The 20,041-nt window shown below is 43.1% G+C and overlaps 1 protein-coding gene across 2 annotated transcripts in view; it reads left to right on the forward strand.

The window, feature by feature from the left end:
• The window catches only part of uggt1 (UDP-glucose glycoprotein glucosyltransferase 1), a 35,564-nt gene that overhangs the window by 13,141 nt on the left and 2,382 nt on the right, over window positions 1-20,041 (forward strand). The window contains exons 13-38 of one of the 2 annotated variants that reach the window (XM_056427267.1): window positions 501-651; window positions 1,588-1,707; window positions 1,795-1,880; window positions 2,840-2,975; window positions 3,115-3,246; window positions 3,810-3,974; window positions 4,986-5,106; window positions 5,898-5,996; window positions 6,194-6,217; window positions 6,650-6,744; window positions 9,476-9,682; window positions 10,158-10,289; window positions 10,423-10,553; window positions 10,654-10,749; window positions 11,028-11,130; window positions 11,247-11,326; window positions 12,608-12,797; window positions 13,734-13,892; window positions 14,640-14,725; window positions 14,844-14,928; window positions 15,848-15,936; window positions 16,838-16,942; window positions 17,829-17,913; window positions 18,395-18,577; window positions 19,043-19,203; window positions 19,894-20,008. In XM_056427267.1, the coding sequence (XP_056283242.1) occupies window positions 501-651; window positions 1,588-1,707; window positions 1,795-1,880; window positions 2,840-2,975; window positions 3,115-3,246; window positions 3,810-3,974; window positions 4,986-5,106; window positions 5,898-5,996; window positions 6,194-6,217; window positions 6,650-6,744; window positions 9,476-9,682; window positions 10,158-10,289; window positions 10,423-10,553; window positions 10,654-10,749; window positions 11,028-11,130; window positions 11,247-11,326; window positions 12,608-12,797; window positions 13,734-13,892; window positions 14,640-14,725; window positions 14,844-14,928; window positions 15,848-15,936; window positions 16,838-16,942; window positions 17,829-17,913; window positions 18,395-18,577; window positions 19,043-19,203; window positions 19,894-20,008 (3,136 nt within the window). The remainder of the gene's footprint in view (window positions 1-500; window positions 652-1,587; window positions 1,708-1,794; window positions 1,881-2,839; window positions 2,976-3,114; window positions 3,247-3,809; window positions 3,975-4,985; window positions 5,107-5,897; window positions 5,997-6,193; window positions 6,218-6,649; window positions 6,745-9,475; window positions 9,683-10,157; window positions 10,290-10,422; window positions 10,554-10,653; window positions 10,750-11,027; window positions 11,131-11,246; window positions 11,327-12,607; window positions 12,798-13,733; window positions 13,893-14,639; window positions 14,726-14,843; window positions 14,929-15,847; window positions 15,937-16,837; window positions 16,943-17,828; window positions 17,914-18,394; window positions 18,578-19,042; window positions 19,204-19,893; window positions 20,009-20,041) is intronic. The other variant, XM_056427268.1, reaches the window with a different exon arrangement.

The raw sequence follows: 20,041 nt of genomic DNA on the forward strand, positions 1-20,041 counted from the left end.
TACTCACTATTTTGTATCCTGTTTGAATTAAATACTTACGTTAAAAACATGTGCATGAAAATGCACCAACAGCCCATAATTAAACATTAGCTGTGCATCAGGTAACATGAGTTGTGACCAATAATAATAATCTTGAACAATTATCATTTTGTTAGAAAATAAATGGTTTGAAACTCGTGATTATTATCATTCGATTAGCTAATTCAGTAAATGTTTCAGCTTGAAGTGTAAAACTACAGAGTGTATGTTATATATATGTATTATCTGATTTGCAGTTGGGTTTCTTTAAGCATATTTGTACTTGTATTCGATTTTGAAATGTTTTTAAAATGTTATTCAAAATAAGCCCTATTACAGATTTTTCTTTTTTGATAAGCGTGAGCCCCGGGTGAACGTCTCTTGTAGGTCTTTTGTACGTCTCTTGCTCGCCTCTTGCTCGCATTGTGGCGATTCTTTCCTTCTCGTATTCAGTCCTGGGTAACACGCCCTGTCCCCTGCAGTGTGTTTGAGGTGCTGCGCAGCGAGGCGAGGGTGATGGAGGGTCTGCGCTCCCTGCACATCGACACGCCCTACATCCACGACATCCTGAAGCTCAACGTTCAGCCCGCCGACTCCGACTATGCTGTCGACATCCGTAACCCCGCCATCAGTGTGAGGAATCGCACACAAACACACAAACACACAATACACGCAGCCAGAACCTGCGCCCAGAAACACAGCACCCTTAATTAAACACTGATGCTGGGAACAACAACAAGATGCACACACACACTTGTGTTGTTGTTGTTGTGTATTTTATTCAGTCAATCAAATACAATACTATATTATTCTATATAATATACAAAACAGAAAGACTGAAAAGGTATAGGTTGAAGCAAACAATGCTTATATATTCCTATCCTAAATTAATATCAAATAAATCAGAACATTTATCGAAAATAAAGAATTAATATCAAATAAAGATGAAAGAATAAAAATGAAAGAATAAAGGTTCTTGTTCCCACATGTCCTGGAAAACCTGGAGCTGCTGCAATTCTATAATCCAGATTTTTTGCTTCTGGAAATATTTTTAATGCATCAAAACTGCAATCAGATCAGATTCGATCTGAACAAATTGAGTCCCATTTCAAGTTTAGTTTAGCTCCAATGATTTGGTGTTTAAGTCTGAATAGCTTGATTGTGGTGAGTTCCTGATTATCCAGCGGTGGGAACTAACTAAATACGCTTGTTGTAGTAAAGTACACAAGTACAACTTTAAGGAACTTTACTATTTCCCTTGTTATTCTGCCTCATACTTCTAATCCACGATAACTGAGTGGCAAAAGTCTCAAAGTGCAAAATCACAAGCTACCCAGCAGTATATAATATGGTGCATTAATAACTTTAACCCAATTGCATAATACCGTGTGTATTATTCTGCGATGAGTCGCTCTGCACAACTTTTACTGTTCTGATGCTTTTTTAATGTTATTTGCTGCTTTAGTTATTCAGCTACCGGCAGTTAAATGTAATTTGTTATCGACACTGATCTGCTGTTGGGCTCAGGGTGCTGCTTTCAAACACTTCCTCTTCCCTCTCTCTCTTTAGTGGATTAACAACTTGGAAACCGACCACAGGTATAGCTCGTGGCCTTACAACGTGCAGGAGCTGCTCCGACCGACCTTCCCCGGAGTCATCCGGCAGATCCGCAAGAACTTCCACAATCTGGTTCGTTCCAGACCTGAATAATCGACCCCCTGAGAATCCAAATGGATCAGAATCATCGGGAAATAAATATCCGCTTGTGTGTTGCAGGTGATCATCCTGGACCCGACTCAGGAGAACGCCGTCGAGCTGCTGAGTGTTGCAGAGATGTTTTATGCAAACAACATCCCACTCAGGTTGGTTGGCGTCCTCGGGGACGAGCTGTGAACTCACCCATCGGGAGACCGGACTTGACGGAATAGTTAAAATGTCTGTTGCATCAGTATAAGGATATTCAAGAAAGCACTTTGTAATTGCTTTACGGCTGTGCAAAATACCCAGAGAAATCAAAAGAAGATGCTGCAGAGCAGTTGCAGTCGTGAGGGTTGTTTTTAAAAATCCATTTCAATTTGGGAGTTTTGTCAGGCAGCTGCGAGGAGACCTTTGATACCCCAATGCGTGTGGCGTCTTGGGATGGTCAGCTGGGTTGAATAACGATGAAGCGGGCGGCTCACACTCTGCATTCTAACGGTCCGACTAAAGGTGCGTTCACACCAAAAGTGAAACTATTTTTTCGCGCGACCGAATCCCATGAGAAGTCAGCGTACAGACGCGTGTGGCTGCGATAGACGCGATCTTTTCCCGGGCGACGCGTTTGGGGCGACGCGATGTGGGCGACGCGTTTTCAGCGGCGCAATTTTCGCCCCGAGTTGAAATATTTCACCTTTGAGGCGTCATCTCGCAACTCGGGCCAATCGGCTCTTGAGTTCTCTCTCGTAGCTGGAAGCGGAAGTCTTTCAGATGTAACAGTGACTTCATCGGTGAAAGTGACCGAGCTGAGTGAGCCTACGGGTGATGTCATCAACCCAAACACGAGGGCGTCAGTGTGGGACGTCCACAACAAGTATAAAGCAGAACTAGTGGTTAGTTATTCTGGTGGATGAAGGAGATGATCACGGTCTCTACGGAGACGAGACACGGAGATAAGCCCCGCCCCTCGCGGAGCGTCTCGACGCTCATGGCGATAACACGGCGAACGGTCGAGCGAGTAAACTCACGCGCTTTGGGCGACGCGACAAATCGCTTGGCTTTTGGTGTGAACGCAGCTTAACGCACAAAAGTCTGTCTCACGAACGTTCTGCGTCGCGTGTCTCAGGATCGGGCTGGTGTTCGTGGTGTCGCAGGACGACGACGTCGACGGCATGCAGGACGCGGGCGTGGCGCTGGTCCGAGCCTACAACTACATCAGCGACGAGGTGGACAGTCAGAGCGCATTTGAAGCCGTAATCTTAGTGAGTCGAACTGGTTCTTATTAAAACACCTGCTGTAACTTAATGAGAACAAGCTGTGCGACTCATAACTGCTCTCCCTACTTTTCTTTTCTGCTCCCTCTTCTTTCCCATCCGTCCTTTATTTTTTCCGTCCTTCTAGATGTTTAACCGGGTGGCCATCGGCGGGAAGTTGAGCGTTGAGGATGTGGTGAAAGTTCTGGAGAAGAGGTTCTCCTACGTGGAAGTCAGCAGCGTGCTGGGAGCCGACTCCAGCTACGACAGCAACAGGAAGGTGAGAGGCTGTCGCTGCTGGAACTGCGTGCGGCGCAAACACATCGTTACCTTCGCATTGAAAATGCGGAAGGTTATGTTTTGATCGCCGTGTATTTGTACGCGTGCGTGTTACTCGCATAAGTTAAAAAGTATTAAACCGAATCGCATGAAATTTGCTGGGATGATTGGTTATTATCCGGGGACCATTTGATTAGATTTTGGGATTGATCGGGTCAAAGGTCAAGGCCAAGGTCATGAAAAGGTCAAAATCTTCTTTTTACCATAGCACGGTCAAGTTGTATCCAATTGGCATGCAACTAATGCCAACATGTTCATAATTCAATGCCCAATCTTGTGATATGCGAAGGTATGCGCTCTGCCGAGTGCCCGTTCTAGTTGTTACCTTTTTCAGTCGTATCCATGTCATATCGTGGTTAAATGAAGCTTTTTACATCGAGAGAACGGGTGTAATGTTGTTGTTTTTTTTACGGTACGGATCAGATTTTCCTCCGGCATTGTTTTTTTTAGAGTCGGTGAATCCGATGCAAATAAAAGTACCGCCTCGCTGTTTCTCTCATTCAGGAAGGGGTCGCGTACTACCAGCAGACGGGGGTGGGCCCGCTGCCTGTGGTCATGTACAACGGCATACCGTACCAGCGAGAGCAGCTGGACCCGGACGAGCTGGAGACGGTCACCATGCAGAAGATCCTGGAGACCACGTCCTTCTACCAGAGAGCCGTCTACCTGGTCAGTGAGAACACACACACACACACACACACACACACACACACACACACACGCTTGATATACGGTGAGGGTTTCATTGTCACGTCAGGATTTAACTATTAAAAAAATGCCTTGAGGAGAAGGAACAAGTCGCGTGTTTCCTGAGAGTCGGGGGCAGTATTTATTTATTCTAATTTGTTCTTATATATGCAACAAAGTGGTCTAATTAAAAGAAAATGGAGTAGAAGAACTCCGGATGATTTGTTTGGTTTCTAGTGATTGATGTTTTCTCTGTTGGTCTAGATCTTTGTGAGCGCGCCATCTGCCGTGCTTTCCTGTTCATGCCAGTTGCAGCACTCGGAAGAGCCAAATGTTTGAATTTAAAAAAAAAATTGAACGCCTTCTTTTTTGTTCTTAAAGTTTAGCTACAGCATCGCGGTTTAATTTAGTTGCTGTAGCAGTTCAAGCGGTGAACATCCGCACTCTAGTTTTCACGTTTTAACTTTAATCAACGCTTGTTGGATGAAAACATAATCATAATAATTCTAATAATTCAGACTTCTCGAGCGCTTTTCTAGTTCACAAAGACGCTTCACGGGGGACAAGAGACAAACGGAACTAAACAAAAAGAAAGCAGACAAAACAAACAAACGGGACGTGTGGAACAATAAGAGAGGAAAGCAGACTGGAGGAGCTGTGGGGGTCGTATCGGGGTCAGGGGGTCGTATCGGGGTCAGGGGTCGTATCGGGGTCAGGGGGTCGGCAGGGGAAAGCGAGTTGGAAGAGGTGTGTTTTGAGGGCTTAAATATTGGTAGGGTGGGAGCCTGACGGATGTGGATGGGGAGAGTTCCAGAGGGGGGGTGCAGCTGCTGAAAGGCCCGGTCACCCCAGGTCCGGCGCTTGGTCCTTTCAGCGGATACACAAGCGCAGTAATTAAAAAGGATTTCCAACTCTGAGTCTAAACTTTGGCTGAACGGTCGACGATGTTTCGCTCTGCATTCCTTTAACTTCCCGACTCTTTGCTCATTGCAGGGGGAGCTGGCCTCCGATCAGGACGTCGTGGACTTCATCATGAATCAGGCCAACGTTGTTCCTCGCATCAACCCCAGAGTGCTGTCCACCAGCAGAGCGTACCTGGATCTGTCTGACACCAGTGAGTACACCTGTGAAGACGGACGCAGTTCAGACATTATATCTACTTAATGACCAGAGATTGAAGCCTGACACCTTTTTAAAGACGAGACCGTAGAACAGAAACTCGCAAGCATCGACCGGATCTAAGAGTCGCTGTGTTGAAGCCTCGAGTTTGGGCGTTTTGGCCGTCGCCATTTTGGCTTTTTCCAACCAGAAGTGACCATATTCAGACTGCGGAGGAGTGGCCTAGAGACGCCCTCCACGGCTCTCGTAGTGGTAGAGACCTGTCAATCGCAATAAGCTCCACCCTAAAGCACGCTCCACTTCACGGTCGATTTGACTCTAAATCATCATTTACTAAATATTATTGAAGAAGACTAGGAAATAGATATTTAAACCATAAACTCATGTCTAAAATATTTACTGAGGGAATCAAGTGGGAGGAAGACTTTCAATACATTCAGACTTATTTTTGCAACCAGAGGAGTCGCCCCCTGGTGGCCACTAGACAGGATGCAAGTTCAAGACTTCTGCATTGGCTTCATATATTTTATTTATTTAGGTATATCCTTAAAATGTGTATACTGTTGAGCTCTGGTGTTACTGGTGTATCTTTATCTACGGCGCTGTACAAATAGTCAATTTACAATTTATAAATCTGAATATATGTTTGAGACTCAAGCGATGATAGCTTTGCGTTCCACCCCTCGGACACATTCACACGTGTACACCTTGGCAGTTTGGAAGAATATAATCGTTGGCATATTCGCTCCATAAATTACATCTCATCCCATTTTTCTCTTCACGCAGACAATTACTTTGTCGACGATTACGCTCGCTTCTCGACTCTCGGCACCAAAGAGAAGAGCGCCGCGGTGGCCAACAGCATGAACTACATGACGAAGAAAGGTGAGGGTGAGCGAGGCGATCTCACGAGAGGGAGGAGCTAACTGAATGAGAACGCTTGTGCAGTTTTGTTGTTTCTAGTGAGGATCATCTAGTCCCCTTCAAGTCTAAAATCTCTCTGTGTATTCTCCTTCTGTCCCCTCCTCCTCCTCCTCCTCCTCCTCTGTTCATGTGATTTAAAAAAAATGTCCCTGCATCAGGGATGACCACCACCAACAGGCATGGTAATCACCCTTTTCCTCCGCATTGTTCCATCTCCTCCTCACTTGCTCTTTTTTTTCCTGTGAACTTCATTGCTGGCACTGTTTGAATGGGCCGCCACTCCACCATCTGTTTCATTTCACAGAGGAAACAAATTACTAATCCAGCATGTGATACTTGTGTATTAGGGTCTAAAATACCACACAAATGTGTTATGCGACTGCTCACGAAGTTCTAACATAGCTTTTCTTCCATTTCTAGGAGAGCATGTGTCATTTGTTCTCGCTGCATGCAGAAGGAGATGTTAAAAGATTGATACAAGTTTTTTTTTCTTGCAGCCCAGTGTGCTTCCCACTTAAAGACTTTTATCTCCAAACATTACGGCTCGGCTCCTCAGCCTCACGCACTGCCTCGTTGACTCTGACAGCCTCTGTTTCTTCCTCTGTGGTTGTCAGACGACGGCTACATCCGCCCTGTGACCTTCTGGGTGGTCGGAGACTTTGACACGCCCTCTGGACGTCAGCTGCTTTATGACGCCATCAGACACATGGTACCCCATCGTTTTTATACCGTGTTTTTCGGCTGGACCTTGTGTTAATATTGTGGTTTTAATGGCGAGTTAATGAACGGATGTTTCTCCAACATATTCTTGTCCAAATGAATGATTTCAAACAAAAGATAAAACACCTGCAGCGTGTGAAAGCTTTAACCTCTCAGGCGGGAGGCAGCTCGGACTTGTGTTATTAAAGCCGCACAATTCCTCCGTCGAGCGCTCCACAGGTGTTTGTCAGACAAACCGGTATTGTGCTGAGTCCACTCTGCTGTTTAATGTGTGAGCGGTGAACACTCTAGCCTGCTAAGCCTCGACCTGCCCTCCTCTCTGTGCGTGTCTCGTTTGTCTCGGCCCTCTTTCCCTATACGGCGGCGTTTTGAGATCGACTCCACGCATTGCGCAACACTTCCGCAGCAGCCCGTACATAACGCTGGTAACGAGGACTCTGTCCTCTGATCCAGGAAGGACTCGGCCAAAGTTTATTTCCATTTTATTAATGTGTGGAGGTATGGGGTGGATATATGTATATACAGGACTGTCTCAGAAAATTAGAATATTGTGATGAAGTTCATTATTTTCTGTAATGCAATTAAAAAAACAAAAATGTCATGCATTCTGGATTCATTACAAATCAACTGAAATATTGCAAGCCTTTTATTCTTTTAATATTGCTGATTATGGCTTACAGCTTAAGAAAACTCAAATATCCTATCTCTAAATATTAGAATATCATGAAAAAGTATACTAGTAGGGTATTAAACAAATCACTTGAATTGTCTAATTAACTCGAAACACCTGCAAAGGTTTCCTGAGCCTTGACAAACACTCAGCTGTTATAAATCTTTTTTTTTACTTGGTCTGAGGAAATATTAAAATTTTATGAGATAGGATTTTAGAGTTTTCTTAAGCTGTAAACCATAATCAGCAATATTAAAAGAATAAAAGGCTTGCAATATTTCAGTTGATTTGTAATGAATCCAGAATGCATGACATTTTTGCAGTGTTAATTGCATTACAGAAAATAAAGAACTTTATCACAATATTCTAATTTTCTGAGACAGTCCTGTATATATATATGTATATACATATATACATATACATAATATATATATATATGTAATGTATATATATACATATATATGTCTATACATAATATATATATATATGTATATATAGACATATCTTTCTATATATGTATATATATATAGACATATTTTTCTATTTATATTCAATTCAGTTCATTTGTATCGCCCATTTTCACAAATTACAAATTCCCCTCAGAGTGCTTTACAATCTGTACACATAGACATCCCTGACCTTTGACCTTTGACCTCACATGGGATCAGGAACAACTCCCAAACAACCCTTCAGGGTAAAAGGTCAGAACCCTTGAGGAGAGAACAGAGGAGGATCCCTCTCCAGGATGGACAGGTGTCATAGACGTCATGTGACCAGATATCCGATGTGTATATATATCCGAATGCCCACATTTTAATCTGAATTTCTACCCAGAAAACATATACAACCAAATAGTTGAACGTTGGTAACGGCTGAGTCCTTCATTTATTTTGTATAAAAAACGGAGAGTAAAGAATTCGTAAAGAACCCGTACTTCACTGCTCCTGTATTATATTCAGATTATACACACAAATTAAGAATTTGTCAACTGTGACACAAAACAATAGAACCACGTAACTATGTAACAAACATTTGCCATAATATTATTGTTATTAATTGTGTGGTGTTGATTGTAACCACATCTCCCAGCCCTGTCACCGGCACACTGTAGAATACCACGGTACGTGAACAGTATCGTTAAATAAGGAACACCTTGATGAAACAATAACGATACCTTACAGGCACAGTTATCTACGAGGAGCAATGTATCACGACGTCATCAAATCAAACGGAACAGTAATTTACTATACTAACAATGTTTATTACCTTCGCATTGAAAATGCGGAAGGTTATGTTTTGATCGCTGTGTATTTATTTATTTGTATGCGTGTTACTCGCATAACTCAAAAAGTATTAAACCGAATCGCATGAAATTTGGTGGGATGATTGGTTATTATCCGGGGACCATTTGATTATATTTTGGGATCAATCGGGTCAAAGGTCAAGGTCATGAAAAGGTCAAAATCATCTTTTTACCATAGCACGGTAAATTTTTATCCAATTGGCATGCAACTAATGCCAAAATGTTCATAATTCAATGCCCAATCTTGTGATATGCGAAGGTATGTGCTCTACCGAGTGCCCGTTCTAGTTAAAATGGTAAAATTGTCCCCGGTGCTAAACTCAATGTAGTTATTAGTCAAGACCGAATATCCCCGTTTGAAGAGGTGTGCTTTAAGATAAGATTTGAAGGTGGAGAGAGTCGATATTGCGAATGTCTCATGGGAGAGAGCTCCAAAGACGAGGGGGGAGGGGCAGCGGAAAGCTCTCGTCTCCAAGGCCCGACAAGCGAGCAGATGGTGTGGCGAGTAGCAGGTGTGGGGGGGGGGGGGGGGCAGGTGTGCGCCTATGAAGAAGTCCACAAAGATACCAAGTGGCTCAGAGGGGTCTTTAAAAGTGAGAAGCAGCCCTTCAAACCTTCACTGGAGTATCTCAAAGTAGAATCCCAAAGTGTCATCACGTGTTTCATTTTGTTTTGCTTTCTGCTTTTGTCGCTCTGCGCTCAAAGCGGCGTCGTGCCGTTCACTAACGCTCACTCGCTCCACGGCAGAAAACCAGCAACAACGTCCGACTGGGGACGATCAACAACCCGTCGGCCGCGCCGTCGGCCGAGGGGAGCCGCGTGACCAGAGCCATCTCGGCCGCCATGCAGACGCAATCGGCCAACAACGCCAAGAACTTCATCACCAAGCTGACCAAAGAGGAGACCGCCGCGGCGCTGGAGAAGGGCGTCGACGTCGGGGAGTTCGCCGTCGGGGTGAGGACGAGGAGGGGGGGGGGGCTTCGCTTCTCATTCAGGATTAGGATTCTCCAAATGTAGTAGTAGCTTTATTGTCAATTTCTTCACATGTTAGACATACAAAGGAATCGATAGGACGTTTCCCACTCTCCCACGGTGAAACATATAAAAGTGCACAGGCACAACGGATAAGACAAGACATTTCCTTATACTCAGTAAACATAAAGATAAAGATTCACGTACAGTTGTTATAAATACTATATATATAAATACTATAAATACTATATAAATACGTAATACAATTTTAAACAAGTGAATACAAGTGATTAAAGTGCAGAGTTTTGAGTGATTTTTTTTTAGGGGGGCGGGGGGATTGTCAGCTTCCTGTCAGACTGGAGGAACAAGCACTTACTGAGGCTCAAAGACTTACTTTATTTAACTTGTTCCTTCTTTCTGCTGCTTCCAACTTGTGTTTTAACGTGTGTTCCTTCAGGGTATGGACGTGCCGTTGTTCAAGGATGTGTACGACGGGCCCAAATTTGACTTCCTGCTCTCTCACGCGGCCTACTGCCGAGACGTGCTCAAACTGAAGAAGGGACAAATGGCCGTCGTCAGCAACGGACGAGTGAGTCTCGGTCTCGCTTCGCCTTCTCGGAAGAATCTGCACGAAAAATCCGGGTCAATTAGTTTGTATTTATGGATCAAACATCTTACCGTGGCGCTCCGGTCCAACACTCTTCTTTGTTTCTTCATCCCAGATTATCGGTCCGCTGGAGGAAGGCGAAGTGTTCAACCAGGATGACTTCCTGCTTTTGGAGAGCATCATCCTGAAAACATCTGGGGAGCGAATCAAAAGCAAAGTCCAACAGTTCGGCGTCGAGGAGGACAGGTATTTTATTTGCGGGACTTTTTGATGAGGTTCGATCTCGAGGTTACGTTTCTCGATTCTCGTGGAGTGGAAATGAATTTGAATGCAGGGTTTCTCTCAGGGCCAGCGACCTCGTGATGAAGGTGGACTCGCTGCTCTCCTCTCAGCCCAAAGGAGAGGCCCGGGTAGAATATGACTTTGTGGATGACCGATACAGGTAAAGTTGCAATACATGCGCATCATTTATACGAGCGAGCCTCCTTGCCTGAGGGGAGACCCTGTTTTCCTCCAGGGTCACACGGTTGTTGCAACGTATTTCGCTGTGTTGTTTTTATTAAAATAAAAATTAGACAATAGTCAGCAAATACAAATATAGAGCAAAGCTGTTTTCTACCTTCACATTGATTGTCAATGCAGAATAAACGGTTGGCGTCAGCGTGTCGGCTGCAGCGTCGTTTGTGTTGACTTCACTGTTGTTTGGCTGATTGTTGGCAGCGCGGTGAAGATCCGGCCCAAGGAGGGAGACGTGTACTTTGACGTCGTTGCCGTGGTGGATCCCGTAACCAGGGACGCACAGAAGCTGGCCCCTCTGCTGCTGGTGGGTTGGGTCTCGTGGGACGGGTCGGGGTCTTTCCGGTGATCGGTCCGGTCGAGTTCTGACGCGTCGTTCCTCGCCCCGCCTCCTCGCCCTCTCGGGTGTTTTTCCCCCTGCAGGTTCTGACGCAGCTGGTGAACGTCAACCTGCGGGTCTTCATGAACTGCCAATCCAAACTGTCAGAAATGCCGCTCAAGAGGTGAGAACCGAAGGTTTCTTTTCTAATATTAATGGCAACGGTGCAATACGTATGGGTCGTCCTGCTTTCTCTGGCTAGAAGATTTGACCTTTTACGAGAAATGAGCCTCAAAATAATGACGTGCCAGAGTCGAGACGCTATAATTGTAAAATAATTGACACTTGTTTAAACATGTTTTTTTAATTACTTATAGGGACTCAGTTGTTGCATAATTAAAAGCTCTTGTTTTGCAATATTCCCATTTTTCACTGTTTTACCAGAAGTCGGTGTCACGTGAAGAGCTTGTTAGCTTTAAATTGTGTTCGTAATTACTTTAATTATTCTAATTAATTACTGTTCTCTTACAGCACGAAACATAATTATATTGGATGTTTGGAGACAAAGGCTGCAACTAACAATTACTTTATCAATTAATCTGACTGTTTTTTCTCGGGTGATCAATTAATTAAAATGACAAATGTCCATCCCGGCTTCTTAAAGTCAAACATCATTACATCGACGTGCTTTAAAACAACGCAAATCATTACTTCCTGCTATTTTGGGATTTACAATTATTTAACCAATTTGTATATTATAAAAGAAATTGGAGAATTGAGTAATTAATTGACTGATAGTGGGGACGTAAAACCAGTTTGGAAAGCATTGAAAGTCGTTTCCAGAGTTTTCCAACTCGTATCGTCTTTTTGGAACTGGGTGGAGTTTTGCTCAGTCGTCGAATTTGAAATGCAAATCTGTTTTCAAATGTGGGGTTTCATGAGGAGGGAACTTTCATTTGTGTACAAGAAAACTTTCCATGGTTTGCTAGAAATGCTATATATGTATACACACACACACACACACACACACACACACACATACACACACACACACACACCAAGCTGTTATTTTCCAGCCAACTTGAAAAAAGCAGCAGTTTGTCTCCCACGCCACGAACGTGAAACATTCATGTGATCAACCGTATATCCGGATGTCATTTAACGTTTTTAACCCAGTAGGGTTATACTGTTGTTGTTGTTGTTGTTGTTGTTGTTATTATCATTCTAAAAACGTTTTATTTTAATTATATATATATTTTTTTCATATTAATTTTCTGATTTATTTTGATTTCAATTTAGAATAGGAATTTATAATAAGTTTTTGCTTCTACCTATACCTTTTCAGTCTTTCTATTTTGTATATTATATTGAATAATATTGTATTGTATTTGATTTGATTGACTGAATAAAATACACAAACAAACAATTATGGCATGGGGATGACTCCTCCACCTTTTTCTTCCAGTTTTTACCGCCACGTGTTGGAGCCCGAGGTGGTGTTCCAGGCCGACGGGGCGTTCTCGCCCGGCCCCATGGCCAAGTTCCTGGACATGCCTCAGTCTCCGCTCTTCACCCTGAACCTCAACACTCCCGAGAGCTGGATGGTGGAGTCCGTGCACACGCGCTACGACCTGGACAACATCTACCTGGAGGAGGTAAAGCCACGCGTCCGCCTGGGTTCCATCAGGATCCGTATTCCTGAAACGCTTCTTGCCAGAAGGTCTGAAGTTCTCTCCTGCCCTCTGAGTAAATGTTTTCCAGTACATCACACGTCATTTAGCTGACGCTTTTATCCAAATCTATTTACAATCCTGTTACATTCACACACTGTAGAGCAGCTACAGGGAGCAATTCAGGGTTAAGTGTCTTGCTCAAGGACACATCGACGAGGGCGGGGATTGAATCTCCAACCCCCTGATTGAAAGACGGACCTGCTACCCACTCACCCATAGTAGTTTGTGTTTTAAAGTGTCATCACTCAGTGGGTTTATCTGATATTCTTCAATTTGGGACTCACTTCACTGGATTTATTTTTCATTTAATTGTTTAATGGGCCGTACGGAGACTGTTATATTTCCCTAACTGTAAGTTTTGGTTAATTATTCCTTTGAAATATAGTATTTAATTACAAATAAATGTAGATTTCCACTTTTGCCATGGTTGAGATGCAGAGGAGAACAGTTGTGTCTCAGTATCGGGGTTTTATTAATGTTTGTATTAAGATTTAAACTGTTTTATTAATGTGTGTATTCAGATTTAAACTGTTTTATTAATGTGTGTATTTATTCAGATTTAAACTGTTTTATTAATGTGTGTATTCAGATTTAAACTGCGGTACATGATGAAGGCGGACTAACTCAACACAGGCGTTGACTTGTCGAGGGCCTTTTCCTTTCCTTCTCATTGAAAGTTTAAACTTCATTTATTTGACACTTGTCCGAAGAGGCGCCTCGGTTTCTGTGCAGAGGATTTAGTTTTGTCCCTCTTCCTGAAGACCTGGGGTTTAGTCGTGACCCATCACCGCCGTGTCTGTGTCAAACCGCTGGACTCGTATCGAGACTGACGGCCCTCGCCCGGCCGTGCGTCCGCAGGTGGAGAACATCGTGGCCGCAGAGTACGAGCTGGAGCACCTTTTGTTGGAAGGCCATTGTTTCGACGTCAGCTCTGGGCAGCCGCCGCGAGGCCTCCAGTTCACCCTGGGGACCGCCTCCGAGCCCGTCCTCGTGGATACCATCGTCATGGCGAACCTGGTGAGTTCCCCGCAGGGTTCGTACGGTCATGGAAAACCTGGAAAGGTCATGGAATTTTAAAATGGTAATTTCCAGGCCTGGAAAAGTCATGGAAAAAACTTAAATCATAAAAGTTTTGGAAAAGTCATGGAAATTAGTTATAATCACGTGTTCATTTACGCCGAGTTTGAAATAATTTATATGTTTTTTAAAGAAAGACGCTCAAAATATAAGCTGGCGTACGCTCTCAAGATGCAACATTTTCTAAATTGTTCATGTTTATTACGAGATTTCAGTTTAGTCATGGACATTTGGTTTAACCCTCCTGTGACCTTTAGGGTCAATTTGACCCCATTCAATGTTTAACGTCGGCTGTTTTTCACTGTCAAACATATAAGAAATATCAACTTTTTTATATATTTAAAGGGCTATTTAGGTAGTCAACAAACACACATAAAGTACCTCACACTTAAACTTGGGAAACAATATTAATTCTAATAATTTTCTGCAGGTTTTAATTGCTGGGGTCAAATTGACCCCGAGGGTAAAATATGTTAGTGAATGTAAAGGTAACAGGAGGTTAAAGTCATGGAAAAGTCCTGGAAATCCATCGGTCAACATGTGTAGGAACCCTGTTCCCGCGAGCCTCGGGACCGAGCAGAAAGCGGTGTTGTTGTTGTTTCATGTGTTTTCCTGGATGTTCCTCATTCGGTGGAGTTCTCACCAGAGTTCACCCACGCTGTGCGTCTCCCGTGTTCCGCCGCGTAGGGGTACTTCCAGCTGAAGGCAAACCCGGGCGCCTGGATCCTGAAGATGAGGAAAGGACGCTCCGATGAAATCTACAAGATTTACAGGTGAGCGCGTGGAGAATCGGCCACGTCGCATCCGACAGTCACGAGACGAGTCTCTCGATCCGCCAACGAGGCGCTCGCTTCCCGTCGGCTCACCGTCGCTTTCTTTCTCCGGCCGCAGCCACGACGGCACGGACTCCCCGGCCGAGTCGGACGACATCGTCGTCGTGCTGAGCAACTTCAAGAGCAGGATCATTAAAGTCAAGGTGGGTTGAACAACAGTAAACAGTGATGCTAATGCTTCCTTTGTGTCCCTAAATGAATTAAACCCACGTCCGGGGCCGTTAGTCACGACATTCCCAATTCACCAACATTCTCATGAATTTAAACGAGTGGAATGAATTCCATGTGTAATTTAACGGTCCACATATCGGGGTTATGACACACCTTTTGAACCGTGAACAGAACTACGTGTCCAAGACTGCAACGGGATGTGGAGGCGCTTCGTCAGAATAAAACACACAACTATGGAGAATATTACGCTTCAAACTAATAAAGAAACCGTTTCATGGCGAGATGAAGGAAAGGTTTCTGTTCCCGTCGCTCTGGCCTCCAGAGAGAGCGTCTTCCAGTGGATCCCAGAGCTCACAAACATTTACTCGCAAAAATTATTTTCCTTAAAAGCCTGAACCTTGTTTTGCTTGTTTGATGTTTACCAGAAGGCCTTTTCTTATTTTGAGTCTTTTTACCTTCGCATTGAAAATGCGGAAGGTTATGTTTTGATCGCCGTGTATTTATTTATTTGTATGCGTGTTATTCGCATAACTAAAAAAGTATTAAACCGAATCGCATGAAATTTGGTGGGATGATTGGTTATTATCCGGGGACCATTTGATTCGATTTTGGGATCGATCGGGTCAAAGGTCAAGATCTTCTTTTTACCATAGCGCAGTCAATTTCTGTCCAATTGGCATGCAACTAATGCCAACATGTTCATAATGCAATGCTCAATCTTGTGATAGGCGAAGGTATGCTCTCTACCGAATGCCCGTTCTAGTTTCTAGATATTTTGGATTATTTTGTCAAATGTATTTTGTATACGAATAAGACGGGTTTGCGAGCGAGATGAGATCTTATTGATTTATCACTCTTCACATCGACTGTCGGACTGTGTTTGTCGTTCAGGTCCAGAAGAAACCCGACAAGTTCGACGAGGAGCTGCTGAGCGACGTGACGGAGGAAAAGGACACCGGCTTCTGGAACTCTCTGGCCAGGTACGCGTCGACTCGGAACGACTCGTCGCCGTCGGGCCGCTCGAGGATTCACCGGCGATAGTTTAAGTCGTCTCTGAAGCCGCTGAGAATCGCTCTTTGGTTAATCTAGATTCTCACGTGTGAGGATTTGCTGCTTTTTTCTTGTTTGTTACTTGGAAATTGACAAACAAAGAAAACATTTTATATATGCAGGGTTCGTACGGTCATGGAAAACCTGGAAAAGTCATGTAATTTTGAAATGGTCATTTCTAGGCCTGGAAAAGTCATGGAAAAAACTTAAATCATAAAAGTTTTGGAAAAGTCATGGAAATGCTGTTATAATCACATGTTCATTTACGCCGAGTTTGAAATAATTAATATATTTTTGAACGAAAGATGCTCAAAATATAAGCCGGCGTACGCTCTCAATACGCAAACATTTTCTAAAATGTTCATGTTTATACCGAGATTTCAGTTTGGTCATGGACATTTGGTTTAAAGTCCTGGAAATCCACTGGTCAACATGTGTAAAAACCCTGTATATATATTTCAGAGGGGGAAGGAGAAACTCCATCGTCTGCACCGCCGCCTGCTCACGCAGGAATGTTAACACGCAACCTCAAATACTCTAGGAATTACGTTGGATGAGTGCCAGCTGACATCGACTGTGCACAGATATAATATATTATTGTATATATTATTATATGTATAAAAAGAAGGCCGTGCGGAGGTTTAATTCTGAGCGAGGGCGACGTGACCGATGTTCCTCCTCTGGAGGGGAACTCACTCCTGGTTTCTCACTCCGGATAACAAAACAATTACTGCTGACTCGTCAAAGACGTCTTTTGATTTGAAGATTTCTTCTTCTTCAGTTTTTTGTTGTTAACTTAAAAACAATAACCTTTCGTAACTGATCTTTCAGAGGCTTCACCGGCGGAGCAAAGACGACGGAGGTGAAGCAGGAGAAGGACGACGTGATCAACATCTTCTCTCTGGCCTCGGGGCATCTGTACGAGCGCTTCAGCCGGTGAGCGCCACAGGAAACGGGGACAATATATATATATATATATGTGTATATATATATGTATATATATATGTGTGTATATACAGGACTGTCTCAGAAAATTTGAATATTGTGATGAAGTTCTTTATTTTCTGTAATGCAATTAAATAAACAAATGTCATGCATTCTGGATTCATTACAAATCAACTGAAATATTGCAAGCCTTTTATTCTTTTAATATTGCTGATTATGGCTTACAGCTTAAGAAAACTCAAATATCCTATCTCTAAATATTAGAATATCATGAAAAAGTATACTAGTAGGGTATTAAACAAATCACTTGAATTGTCTAATTAACTCGAAACACCTGCAAGGGTTTCCTGAGCCTTGACAAACACTCAGCTGTTATAAATCTTTTTTTTTACTTGGTCTGAGGAAATATTAAAATTTTATGAGATAGGATTTTAGAGTTTTCTTAAGCTGTAAGCCATAATCAGCAATATTAAAAGAATAAAAGGCTTGCAATATTTCAGTTGATTTGTAATGAATCCAGAATGCATGACATTTTTGTTTTTTTAATTGCATTACAGAAAATAAAGAACTTTATCACAATATTCTAATTTTCTGAGACAGTCCTGTATATATATATACATATATGTGGATATATATGTATGTATATATATATATGTGGATATATATGTATGTATATATATATATATGTGTGTATATATATATATATATACATATATATATATATATATGTGTGTATATATGTGTATATATATATATGTGTGTATATATATTTATATATATGTGTATATATACAAATATATATATATATTTAGTTATTTATATGTTATGTGGACAAAGACTTCAGTTGAGCCCCTCTGTTCCTCTTGGTTCCTCTCAGGATCATGATGCTGTCGGTTCTGAAAAACACCAAAACTCCCGTCAAGTTCTGGTTCCTCAAGAACTACCTGTCCCCGTCGTTTAAGGTATGATTCTTTATTGTTTTATGTATATGTAGCTAAATACTTGTGAGACGTTAAAGCCACCACTAAAAACAAACAAACAATTGTAAAACCAAATATATAAAAACTGAAACTAAACTAAAGCAAGGAGACGCACTCTAAAAAAACGTATTAATACATAATTAAAATAAAAAAATTAATATCAAAACAAATATCTGCTAAAAAAAATTAAACTATTTTAATCTTTAATACAGTATTTCATTGTAGAGGAGGATTGCTCTTCATATTGAATTTGACAGTAATTCAAATATAATCTTCTTAATGATGTTTAGATTGTATTTTTTCTCATGTAGATTGTCGTGTTTTCAGGTTTATGAAGATTATGTCTCGAGTCCCTTTCGCGTCCAGATTGCCAATTTCTTTACATCTTTTTGCCGATTGTGCATGTTTGTGTTTTGCCTCGTCCTTCCGAGCCCAGGGCAACGGCCTGCTCTCTGTTCCTCAGGAGTTCATCCCGCACATGGCGCAGCAGTACGGCTTCCAGTACGAGCTGGTCCAGTACAAGTGGCCGCGCTGGTTGCACCAGCAGACCGAGAAGCAGAGGATCATCTGGGGCTACAAGATCCTGTTCCTGGACGTGCTGTTTCCTCTCGCCGTCGACAAGATCCTGTTCGTGGACGCCGACCAGGTTCAGATATTCACCTGTCCAGATAGTTGCTGTTTTGTACTTTTCAGATGGAATGAAACGAACGAGAGGAATAAACTGAACAATGACTGCGAGGAAGGAAAGATAGGAGAAAACAGCAGAAGATTTTTAGGACTCAATCTAATGTGATACTGTCTCAGGTTTCAGTATTTTTAGCTGAAATCTGACACGAATATAGTCTCAGCAACAGTGTTTTAAAGCTGAAACCGTTAAACCACATTCCCACCAGTCTGATTCATTTCATGAGCCAAAAGGCCAAAAATGTACGTGTAGTAACTTATTAATTGTGAATATGTTGTTTTTGTGGTTCTTTGTTAGTAAATTAAATATATATTCAGAAAAACTGCCAAACATGCAATTTAAAGATGTCAACTTTTGCCTTTGTGTGACGTTAATGACTGAGTTAGCGGATCGAGCGGTGACGTCATCTCTCCTCCTCTCCTCCAGATCGTGCGGACGGACCTGAAGGAGCTGCGCGACTTCGACCTGGAGGGGGCGCCGTACGGCTACACGCCGTTCTGCGAGAGCCGGAAGGAGATGGACGGCTTCCGCTTCTGGAAGACGGGCTACTGGGCGAGTCACCTCGCTGGACGCAAATACCACATCAGGTACACACACACACACACACACACACACACACCCACGGCTCGGCTGAGCTCTCGTACGCAGACGCACTCTGAAGGCCGTTACACAACGGGTGTGTGTCGAAGCAAGCGACACAAAAGTGCAAAATACTTCACGGAGAAGTGTTGTATGTCATGGGCTTTTATTGTGAAAGGTAGCGGCGGACCAGGTGCCTTGTCACCCGTTCCGCAGTGATCGGTAGATTCCTTTATTCGAGTTACAAAAGCTTTATATTCCGTGTAATATTTGTGATCTGTGTGACAATATTCATGACATCATCAACACTTAATGTGTGTGATAATTCTTCTGGTCACATGACATCTATGACACCTGTCCATCCTGGAGAGGGATCCTCCTCTGTTCTCTCCTCAAGGGGTCTGACCTTTTACCCTGAAGGGTTGTTTGGGAGTTGTTCCTGATCCCATGTGAGGTCAAAGGTCAAAGGTCAGGGATGTCTATGCATACAGACTGTAAAGCACTCTGAGGGGAATTTGTAATTTGTGAAAATGGGCTCTACAAATAAACTGAATTGAATTGAAAAGTGAATGCAAAATGAATCCCACAAGGAACAGAAACCCCCCCTAGTGGTGAAGTGAGGCCTTCGCTCTTCCTCCACGGCGTTCTCGTGCTTTGTGCTCGTTTCACGCGGCGCTCCCGGTGTCTGTCCCCCGCAGCGCTCTCTACGTGGTCGACCTGAAGAAGTTCAGGAAAATAGCCGCCGGAGATCGCCTGAGAGGGCAATACCAGGGCCTCAGCCAGGACCCCAACAGCCTGTCCAACCTCGACCAGGTGTGTGTGTGTGTGTGTGTGTGTGTGTGTGTG

The sequence above is a fragment of the Pseudoliparis swirei genome, chromosome 11, assembly GCF_029220125.1.
Source record: "Pseudoliparis swirei isolate HS2019 ecotype Mariana Trench chromosome 11, NWPU_hadal_v1, whole genome shotgun sequence".
Classification (NCBI taxonomy): Eukaryota; Metazoa; Chordata; class Actinopteri; order Perciformes; family Liparidae; genus Pseudoliparis; species Pseudoliparis swirei.